Raw genomic sequence first — 11566 nt, forward strand, 5'->3', positions numbered from 1 at the left:
TAAATATGGCCTCTTAACTTTTATATATATTTACATGCATAATGTATAATATTCATAAAGTTATTTTACTTTAATATTAAATACCATAAGTAATTTGGAATCTTGATTTTTTAAATCATTTATTGATAAAAAAAGTGTATGTTCCATATAATAAATAATATAATTATAATGATGCATTATATCAGTTAGCTGCCGGCTTTTGAATAACGTTTCCAGAATTTTTTTACAGGCTCATGTCCCTCTTTTGTCACAACACAAGTTCTTGTGCGGTCATTATGCCACACAAGAACATCCATTTGCTGAGCATAATCTTTTAAAGCACTATAATCCACCTAGAATGAAGAAAAGTGAAATTATATTAATTCAAATTATTTTAACAAACAATAGCAACATACCTGAGATAAAAATTGATTGTAAACCACGCCTTCTGTATATGTAAACCTATTCCTTTCATTCTCCCACAATCTAATTTGATCAATAACAGTAGCGGGTAATGCAGAATTATTGTTAATTGCTGATTCATGCATCATCTATAAACATACACACTGTTTATATTTATTTATAAATCAATGATAATAAGTAAATTACCGATGGATGAGAATGCAGTTCAAGATAGCTGATTATCTGATCTGCTGTTATGCCCCCTCTCAGTGCTTGACGAACAGAGTCTCTTGTTAGGACGCCCACAACTAGATTAGGAAACCTACGAAGTAAAGTCTGTAGTTGGCCTCACATTTCTATAATGACTATATGATTTTCTAAAATAACACACCTATAAAGTAATTCTGTAAACAATCCTAACAAAGCGACTTGTAAGGAACTATTAGTATAGGCATACACTCTGTAGTTTGTTTCTACAATTATATATCCAGTTCGTTGTTGAGATTCCTTTTCATTTGAGCTCGACTTTTGCTCATTAGCACTTGATTGAACTACATTTAATGAGTCTGTTGTACCTGTTCGATGAGCTGTCAAGTTAATTGCCAAACGTGTTGGATAAAATCTTCCAGCTTTTCTCTATAATTGTCCACTCATCATAATATATTTATTTTTATTTTAATATCTTATATTATACCTTTCTTTGATATACCAATCCAAATTCACGTAAATGTTGCAAAAATGTCAATAATCCTTGAGAAAGGCCCTCAGTACTGTAATCTCTTCCCAGTGTGCTGAAGGATAATTGAAATAGAAGTCCTAAGCATTCTATTAAACATAAGCCTTTTGATTCAGCAGAATCTAAATATTTGAGCATGAAGTGCCAAACTTGGCTTGGAGTGTCTAGAAGCAAAAATTGAAAACCTAATCTTGATATTACAGCTGCACCATCTTCTTCATCTCTGAATTAAAAATGTATAATATATGATAAAATAAAAAGATATATACATATAATAATTGTGTGTTGCAAAGAGATGCTCATTGCCAAAATTATTAACTCTATTCACAGGTCGCTACAAATTTAACATTTTGATCTTCGGCTAATTAACATCAGGCAAAAAGAGAAAGATTACTATAACCAAGGTAACAGAATCTCATACAAAAAATAGTATATGTATCAAATGCCAGTAATGATTTTTAATAAATTTAAAACTATATAGTTATAATACATTTTCTTATACAACACAAATTAGGATTCATTTACCTTTTCATAAGACCTGCATGCAACAATATTCGAACAGCATCTGCTGATATACCTTCAGTTTGGTTTGAACCCACCATATAATGTAAAAGGCATTCCCATCTTTGCATACAATAAGCATCCAAAAATGCTGTATCTCGTGCTTTATTATCTGCATCTAGGGAGGACATGCACCATGGTCTGCCACTGTGTATTGCCAAGGTTAATTATAAACGTTAAATTGTATTAATAGCGCAGACATATTATAAAGATCATACCCTCCTAATAAAGCAATTTTTAAGTTACGTTTAAATGTAGGTGTTAACTCCCATGCCTTGAGACCTCCTGGTATTGAGACAATTTTCCAAACATTAAGTTCTGATAGAGCATCACTTACACCCAAATGTTCTCTATATTATAAATTAAATATGAACTAAAGTTATACTTTAAGAAAACATTCAATAATCATACATACTTAGAATAAGCTTGGGTTCCCCACGATGCAACAACAGCTTGTGGAACAGGTTGTTCTACAAATAATATTCGTATAACATATTGTCTAGCTAATTCAGGCAGTTCCCTAAAATAATTTTGAAGTTTATTTGTTATCTATTAAACATAATTGGTAGAGGTATCTTCAACCAGTACCTATAAACAGCTAAGCAAATTGCAGGATGATTGTAGAGCTTTTCTAGCAATTCTGGAGGACGTGATTTTAAATAGGCGTGCAAATCTTTACATTCCAAAGTTGCATGCTTATTCAAGTTTTTAACTTTCTTTTCAGACATTATTAGACATTAGCACAAATCAGGGTGGTGTTTGATATACAATAAATATTTTTGATGAAGGTGCAACTTATATAGTCATTAAGAAACTAAATTTATTTGAAGAGCTCTGTTTTAACAAGGGTTTAATAACAATAACAGAAATGTCAAACAAGAAAAGGGACAAGAGACATGGAAATATTTTTGTTCGAAATCCTAACCATGTTTTGGTTTTAACATTCCACTTTTTTCATACTTCACAGTGCCAACATTAAAATGAAAAGCATAAAAATTAAATATTGAAAATGATAAATAAATTAAAAAATGTATATATATATCGTATGCAAACAATTTAAATAAACCCATAAAAATTTTCATATCAACAAAATTTTAACAACTAAATCAGTTAAAAATATGTTATATTTTTTACTCGTCATTAATTATTTCTTCGATGTTGCAGAACATGAAGCGATCGAAAATAGACAGATTTTTGACGTGACGTTTCATTGAATTGTCAAATGCTTACGAAATGGTTTATTAGTGTTTGCTTGTTTGTTAAAATTTTGTTATTATATTTTATTTTGAACTAAATTTATTGATAGTGTTTATGAAGTTATGTGGAGTCCAACGCATGTACAAGTGACAGGTGCGTAGAGTATATTAAAAAAAAAAAACAATAATATTATGCCTAATTATTGTCAATATTTATGATAAAACAGATATATATATATATATATATATATATATATATATATATATTCTTGCACAATTAGTTGTTCATAGATACAATCACTTTTAAAATAATATTATCTACTCAACTCTTTAAAATATTTAACCCATATATTACGAAAACTTGTCTTCATTAATCGTAACGGTACTTTATGGAATTTTGTATAACAATGATTCATATTTGAAATGTTTATCTAATTCCACAATAGTTAGTCATTATGATATGTCATTATACTAAATAAGATAAAGTGCAGCATATATTTATGTATAAAAATTTAATTTGTAAACAGCAAAAATTAAAACATTTTTGTAATTTTTAATAAAATTTATTTATTATTTTCATAATAAAGTTCAAAGAGCAAGAGGATTAATCGCAAAAGGTAAAAATGGAACAAATGATTGTTTTGTTACAATTGGTCTTGGAAAGGATAAATTTCAAACAAGTGTGAAGGAAAAATCGGGAGTTAATTTAGAATGGCATGAAGAATGTGAATTGTGAGTAAATATACATTTATATCATTTACATTTATATATTGAATTGGAATTTGGTTTAACTTTGCAAATATCAATTTTTATGCACATATTTTTATTATATTTATCTAAGCATTATAAATGAATTTTTTTTACTAACTGTTTCATTTTTTAAATCATTATTTTCACACAATGTACCTTAAATATATATATATATATATATATATATATATATATATATCTTGATGATTTTTCATATCCATATATATATATATATATATATATATATATATATTTGAATTTTAATGTAAATCTTATACATCTCAGAGAGGGAGAAGTGCCTGGTATGAGAGATCGAACAAAATATCTATACAAAGATATATATATATATATATATATATATATATATATATATATTTTCTACATATGATATGGTCATAACAACGCCCTATATCATTTATTCTATAATTCAATCATACGTATATTTATTTTTACATTCATGCTTTGGTTTAATTTATTTATCTACATTTTTTCATAATATTCTTTTAACTTAATTTCAAATTGATTCTTTTCTTTGGTCATCTTTATTTCTTTTGGAAGCTCATTGAATCATTTTGTAGCACTTCATATAGTGTTCCGCCTGGTTTTATTTGTTTTAGATGATAATTTTCCTGTTGTCTAGTATTGTGCTATTCACGAATGTTTTTACTTACAATAATTAAAGTCTAATATGCAATAATACATTATAAACAGGTCTATACGAAATGCAAATATTCATTAACTCTTGAAACTTGTTGGTGAACAATAATGCATTATTTCAATATTAATTCACAAAGTTGTTGATTGAAATAATTTTATTTTTAAATTAATTGACTAATGAATTCAATCTGAATATATAAATGACTATAATTAGCCACATTTTCCAAAACAATCAGTGCTTAATTAATATTCTGATTTTAATTCCATAATTAATTATCATTAAGATTTATATAATAAGTAAGTTTTGCATATTTGTACATATGCACATTAATGTATCATATAATTTATGTTGTATAATATAGTAATTTTACATTATTTGTGTGCAATTTTTACACATACTTTTTAAAAGTAATTAGTGAAAACATAATCCAATTAAACTATTTATATTGCTATAGAAATGTGAGATATGCTAATTTGCCTTTATATAATATTATTGTTAGCATTGTGTGATGCATGACCTATTCAAATAATTATTTAAAATTTTTAATGAAAAGTTTTTGTGAAAATCAATATTTTATATTTTGCAATTTGAACATTTCTGTAATGCAGAGTTGTATACTACATTTTATATTTCACACACAGAGCCATACCTGCTCAAGGAAACACAGCTGCTGTTGTTTTGACGGTGTTGCATAGAGGATTTTTAGGTGTTGATGAATTTCTAGGTCGCGTGAATATTCCCTTAGCTGATCTTGACGTCTATGAAAGACCACGAAGTCGTTGGTAAGTGACTTTTTGATTAAGCTTACTTTTAATTAAATTCTACTAGCTTAAGTTATTTAAAGTCGGTGATATAATCAATAATATAACTTCAAATATATTTTTGAGGGCTGTGTTTTTGCGTTGTATTTATCAACTTATGCATAGGTCAGTAATTATTTAGAGGGAAGGTTTCATAGATTCTTTATCAGTTTCAAAGCATTCTGAGTATTGATAACAGTTCATAGAATTTGTGTAAAAAGAGTTTTAATTGTTCCATATTTATGAACAAAAATGATTTTTAAAGAAATTTAATAATCTAGTCTTCATATAGATATTCTCTATATGAATTTTTCTAAGTATGTGGTTACTAATTTATTAGTAAATCCATCTTATTTAAGATATTTGAATGATATGCTTAAATTTTGTCTAGTGGTTTTAAATGTTTACTTAATACTGTTAAGAGATCATCTCGCACGTAAAATCAATACAATTATACAATAATTTGGGAATTTTTTATGTAATAATAACAATCATTACATTTATCATTATTCACTTTATCATTATTTTTATATAATTTAAAAATTCTTAATAAGTAAATCACCTATTTTTTATGTAATTAATAATAATAAACAAAGGTCATTATCAAAAGTTTTCAATTGTATAATAATATGCAGTAAGAATTCCGGATTTCTTTAGAATTTTTAAACCATTGGATTTCAGAGAACGAAAATAAAAAATTGCAAAGGATTAATTTTTGTTAATTCCTACTTGTTATAGATTGAATTAATCTTTAGTTATTTTAGCTTTCTCAAAAAATCTTAACATATCACTTGGACATCTAATTAATTATTTATATGAAGAACGTTTGAAACAATTTTCCATACCTAACGTAATAAAATGAATAAAGCCTTTTTTGTTACAGTTAAAAAGTATTTTTTACTTTAAGCTCTTGGTAGTTACCTTATCTTGAAAAATGTCTCTAACGCCGTTTTTAATATATATTTAAGTGAGCAAATTTTGGTGTAAGGCACTAATATTTATAATTATAATAGAGATTATTAATTTGGTTTCGGATATTGTAGGTACCAACTAGAAAGTAAGCCTGGAGCTTCGGAGGAAAAAAAAGAAAAAAAACGTGGTGAATTAGAAGTTCGAATACAATTTACTGTGAAGGCTGGAAGTTTAACTGATCTGAGCAAGGGAGGGAAACATAAAGGAAGCTTAGGAAAACTTGCACAAAGTGTCGGTAAATATTTTCGAATGTTTTTTTAAAAACCTTTTATTTCATTTCATTTTCGATGTTCATTTAGTTTTATTGCTGCCTATAAAATATATACTTGATAAATTATTTTCTAAAGCAAAAACTCTTAATGATATTAATTTATTGAGTTAGTAATGAGTTTATGCTCAGTAATTGCGTCAATTATAAACTTTGGTTTTGGATACGCTTGCAATAAATATTTGGCTTACTTGCAGCAAGTTTCATTAATTTCCGTTAATTCATAAATTTATATAAAATACTTGATTATGAATGTATAAAGATTGTTATTAAATACCCACTGTTTGATGATAGTTGAGGAAACAGTGGAATGCATATTTTACATTAATTAAAATTCCGATATTATGCAGTGCTCATGAAGCATATAATTTTAAATGAGTTATGTTGTTATGTAAAACACTTCAATTGAAGTGAGAGTTTTAACAAAGCCGGTAAAAGTAATAATTAATTTTTTATGTAAATATTTATTATTTATTTTTAATTTTAATGTTGTAAATTCATATTTATATTAAAACAAATTAAGAATCAGGTATAATTTAAGGAATATTTTGATTTAGAAGCATGAATTTTATGAGATTTTTGAAAGGCCATAGAAAATGTAAACAATATTTTTATTATATATTTTTTTACAAGTTTATAATTATTATTATTAGTATATAAAAACTTAAAAACAGATATGAAGCTGATGAGATGACGAAGTCGGGGATCTTAAAAAATAAGCATCTGACCATACCCATATATACATATATATATATATATATATATATATATATATATATTATGAAAGTCAATTTTTTTCATGAAATAGCGACTGCCTGAAAAAAATTGTTACAACTTTTTTAATATTCACGCATTTTTTAAAAACTGAAGTTTAAATTATTTAATTTGCTTTTCAAGATTTGTGGATTTGATTTGAACATTTCGTTCTTTGTATTTTTTAGAATGATTGCATTGATAAATAATTGCATTATTCTTATTCTATGAGAATTAATAATTCATTAAGCTATAAAGTTTTTATTCTTACTTTGCTTTGAGTTTAATTGACTCTTTTTTTAAATATACTGCAGAATAACAAACTCAAACAATAAGTAATTATTGATCAATTCAATTAATATAGATCATGCTAAAATAATAATCTGCAAATGTGCTCGATTGAATAATGCACTGGTCATGGAAACGCACAAACACACAGACCACACACACACACACATATATATATATATATATATATATATATATATATATTTATATTGTGGAGTATGTAAAGATAAGAGCGTTTTATTAATTGATACATTTTTATGGAACTTTTATATTCTGCTTGAAATATTCCAAATTAAATTCCAGATTAATATTAACGCAATAAATGTTTTTTTTACAGGAGGCAGTTTATTGAGTATAGGAACATTAGAAAATCGTAAAGGCATAAAGAAATTTGCCAAATCGCTAGGATCGCGGGTACATTTAAATCGAAAAGATAAAAAACGCAACGGTAGTGTCGACCAGGACAGCATTGGGAGCGGTTCTAGTCTGGGTTTGGACAAACCTGGTCATGTTGCAATTTCTGGCCATGGTGACGGCTTAAGTCGTGGACAGAGAGCCGGAGAGGCAGATCCTGGTGTCATAAGTGAAGATGATGATGAATTTGCGGTGAGAATATATGAATTCCTATGATTGCAGTAAAATTGTATATAAAAAAATGCATTCCATTGTATACTTATTATGCTTATTAATATCATGAATCTATAGTATCTAGATTTTGTAAAGGAAAATTTTTAAACAGCTATGATTAATGAATAATTGATAATTTTTGTTATTTGCTCTTTTTTTATTAAATCAGATAAATATATTGTCATTTAAAACTATGATCTTATGACACTTTCCAACAAAATTTAAAAAATCATATGAAAATGTTTTTTTGCAAATAATTCATATTTTTAAAAATGAATTTTTATATCTTAAAGGGTTTGAATTATGTATTATCAATCGGCTATAGCATAAACCTGATGTTGCATAAAAATTTGTGTATGTGCACCTATTAGCATTTTTAATAATATTTACATTTTTTTGTATGCAGTTTGACGACTTATCTCACAAGTCATCAGGAAGTTCTCTTAATACAAACACAAATTCTGCAAATCAGACATCTCCTAAGCTGATAAACTCAAATCCTCCTCTGAAACGTCCAAATTCGTTCACCATAAAGTCTGATGAAAATGGACCTGATTCAGCAGACAACAGTCCTGTACCGGCGGCTAGAACAAGCAAAACATTGCCTAGAGTTTCAAGTACCCCCTCAGCTAACAAAAATGACAATGTTCTTGATGAATGGGAGCAGAAACTATATGGACGTACTGGTAAAAATAAATTATTTATTCTGAATATCTGCTATATTTAATATGCTTTTTAAGTCTTACATCAATCCATGTTTCATTTATAGTACTAATCCTTGGATTGTAGGCATAGTATTGAAGCAATATGTAGTTTTAAATAACTTCTCGTAAAAAAAAGTTTCCGCCAGAAAATCCGATTTGCTAGTTTTATTTTCTTTACGTTTTAAGTTGATCTGAATCGTTTGACATCAAAATTAAAAAAACTATGTTAGCCAAAATTTAGCTTTTAGACTATTTTCTCCTAAACCTTTAAAAGTTTGTCCTAAACATCAAACTATCTGCACTTAATTAAACAAATAACTAGTTGGTATTGGTATTTTGCCTTGAGGCAAAAATGTGTAAATAATTGACTTAATCAATAAAATATAAATTAATTTATGAGTGAATAAAAGTATTTTGAGTGGATTTATCACACTTTATTGGCAACAAACAAACACTCTATCGTTATATCAAGTAAATCGTCTAATTTTAATTTTAACAAACATAAAAAAACTACTCATTTTCTCCAATTTTGATAAATTTTCAAAATGAAACTACTCGTCGTATATATATGATATATATCGCCAAAAAAAGTTCCATAAAAATCGTCTTGAATTTTTTTCAACAGTTAATTACAAGAAAACGGTTCGGTATTTTGCCTTGAGGCAAAAATGTGTAAATAATTGACTTAATCAATAAAATATAAATTAATTTATGAGTGAATAAAAGTATTTTGAGTGGATTTATCACACTTTATTGGCAACAAACAAACACTCTATCGTTATATCAAGTAAATCGTCTAATTTTAATTTTAACAAACATAAAAAAACTACTCATTTTCTCCAATTTTGATAAATTTTCAAAATGAAACTACTCGTCGTATATATATGATATATATCGCCAAAAAAAGTTCCATAAAAATCGTCTTGAATTTTTTTTCAACAGTTAATTACAAGAAAACGGTTCGGTAGATTTTCACCTAACACTAATCAGTATCATTCCCAACTATTATCTTTCAAACAGTTTTTGATTTTTTTAATTCGATTCGGTAGTATGAGCTTAAATGTGGACGAAAAGTTTAACACCTTTTTCAAAATTACAAAGAAACGGTTTGCAGATCGTCGCACAAAACTGACAAACGATAGTCCTCATTGAGCTATATCAAATGCCAAAAAAAACGATAACAATTTTTGCAAACTTTGAAGAATTTTTAAAGTTAAACGGATTCTTCTTCGGGAAGGTAAAAAGCTTTTCTAAATTATGATTAGTTTCATTTTTTTTTAATGCTTTATAAGTCAAATTATAATTTATCTATTATTAGATGGGGCTGCATTGCCAGGTAGCACGGATTCTTTAAAACGTCGATCATGGATACCTCCTAGTTCAAACGCGGAGATAAATGCTGAACCTGAAAAGTCTTCAAATTCACCTATGAATAATTTGAACAATTCTTCAGCTTCTTCCAGTAGTCTTTCAAAATCATATGATAAATTGGATTCACTAAGTTCTTCTCCAAAAATAGGAGATATTAGTTCCACTTTTATTGAAAATGAGTCTAAATATAATATAAAAAATAAATCTCAAACATTAAAAGAAGATATCAAGGAAAGTTCTCGAGGCTTATTTGCAAATAAATTACGGAAATTTAAGAAAGGTGAGAAGCTTGTGTGAATATATGAATTTAAAATTATTATAGTTTAATTTTAACATTTAATTGATTTTTTATAATTTCACATATGAGTTTTCATATTTTATTCAGCTTTAGTAATTAATAAAATATTTTATTTTTTATTGTTTTGTATGTGATTTGTTTTATTATTTAGTTTGATTTAAATTTCAATATGAATTGTTTTGCTTATTTTAAAATTCAGATAAGCATGCAGATGATCATCATGTAAACGAAAGGATAATAATTGGAGGAGAAAATGAAAATGTAAAATTGAAGAAGGGCAGTACCGTTCCTAGGGAAATTCTGCAGATGTTTGATGGAAAATCCAGAGAGGTACTACTATACATTACTGTTTTGAATTGTTAATAAAACTACATTTTTAAAAAATGAATAGTTTTATCACAGTTTTTGTCATTTTAGGATATCATATTAACAGCACATAATTTGCAAGCAGAAGTGCAGTCATATAAGCAAAAATGCCGAGAACTAGAGGATTATTTAGATTCTCTACTCTTACGAGTAATGGAAACCACTCCTAGAATTCTACAAAATCCTTATACATCAAATGCAATATCATCCAGAACATCAAAACATAGTTCAAGGTAAGTAAAATTATAAACATTCATTTAAATACATTAAAATTATTATAAATTCATTAAAATGGCAATAATTAATTTTATTAAAAACAAATTTATTATTTATTAATTTAATTATTATTTTTTCTGTCCATTTTGATGATGCGTTACACGCTCGTCCATCTTTGCCATTCTGATATTTTTCAATAATTCCGTACTTTATTTCCAGAAACATGGCCCTTTTTTTAGTAGACTCATATAAAATTTTTATTGAACGTACAAAAACCAAAAAACGCAAACATGGGTAAATCGTCCCTACTCAATTAATATTAATGTATAAATTGAAATGATTAGCTATAAACCAATTTACTATCATAAAACATATATATATATATATATATATATATATATATATATAATATATAATTTGAATACATGCATATACATTTTATTTAATTATATATGTTATTCAATGTAGCGGCTGATCTTCTTTAACATTGGCGTTAAGATAACTCTAACTGCAACACTTTGTCACAATTTGACATTATGTAAGTACATAAATTGAAATGAATCTTGAATGGAACATAACTATTAATGTATGATAGATATTTTAATCTTAGTGCCTTTCGTA

The 11566-nt window shown here is 26.7% G+C and overlaps 2 protein-coding genes across 3 annotated transcripts in view; one reads left to right on the top strand and one right to left on the bottom strand.

The window, feature by feature from the left end:
- Positions 1–11566, top strand: part of LOC113368437 (rab11 family-interacting protein 1) — a 34434-nt gene extending 22868 nt beyond the window's left edge. The window contains exons 1-10 of one of the 2 annotated variants that reach the window (XM_026609982.1): positions 2893–3028; positions 3462–3606; positions 4924–5064; positions 6126–6289; positions 7701–7969; positions 8397–8676; positions 10013–10345; positions 10563–10693; positions 10781–10962; positions 11414–11566. In XM_026609982.1, the coding sequence (XP_026465767.1) occupies positions 2998–3028; positions 3462–3606; positions 4924–5064; positions 6126–6289; positions 7701–7969; positions 8397–8676; positions 10013–10345; positions 10563–10693; positions 10781–10962; positions 11414–11420 (1683 nt within the window). In that variant the 5' untranslated portion in view covers positions 2893–2997 and the 3' untranslated portion in view covers positions 11421–11566. Of the gene's footprint in view, positions 1–2892; positions 3029–3461; positions 3607–4923; positions 5065–6125; positions 6290–7700; positions 7970–8396; positions 8677–10012; positions 10346–10562; positions 10694–10780; positions 10963–11413 lie in introns of those variants that run through there. The other variant, XM_026609983.1, reaches the window with a different exon arrangement.
- Positions 147–2596, bottom strand: LOC113368438 (general transcription factor IIH subunit 4-like). The gene is made up of 9 exons (XM_026609984.1): positions 2267–2596; positions 2094–2198; positions 1897–2028; positions 1643–1825; positions 1076–1340; positions 773–1017; positions 589–703; positions 396–530; positions 147–332 (listed from the first exon to the last, which is right to left on the bottom strand). Exons 1-9 carry the CDS (start codon positions 2404–2406, stop codon positions 186–188), a joined length of 1467 nt encoding a protein of 488 aa, XP_026465769.1. The 5' UTR covers positions 2407–2596; the 3' UTR covers positions 147–185.

The sequence above is a fragment of the Ctenocephalides felis genome, unplaced genomic scaffold (genome assembly GCF_003426905.1).
Source record: "Ctenocephalides felis isolate EL2017-DRISC unplaced genomic scaffold, ASM342690v1 CF-g0.4_SCAFFOLD_01170, whole genome shotgun sequence".
Lineage (NCBI taxonomy): Eukaryota > Metazoa > Arthropoda > Insecta > Siphonaptera > Pulicidae > Ctenocephalides > Ctenocephalides felis.

What these genes read in the sequence shown, in the direction of transcription:
- LOC113368438 (XM_026609984.1), bottom strand. Translation starts at nt 2,406, where the DNA reads ATGTCTGAAAAGAAAGTTAAAAACTTGAATAAGCATGCAACTTTGGAA. An exon ending in AAAATTGCTTTATTAGGAGG is followed by an intron (nt 1,826 to 1,896) that starts GTATGATCTTTA and finishes GGCAATACACAG; the next exon opens with TGGCAGACCATGGTGCATGT. An exon ending in CATGCAGGTCTTATGAAAAG is followed by an intron (nt 1,341 to 1,642) that starts GTAAATGAATCC and finishes TTTTTAATTCAG; the next exon opens with AGATGAAGAAGATGGTGCAG.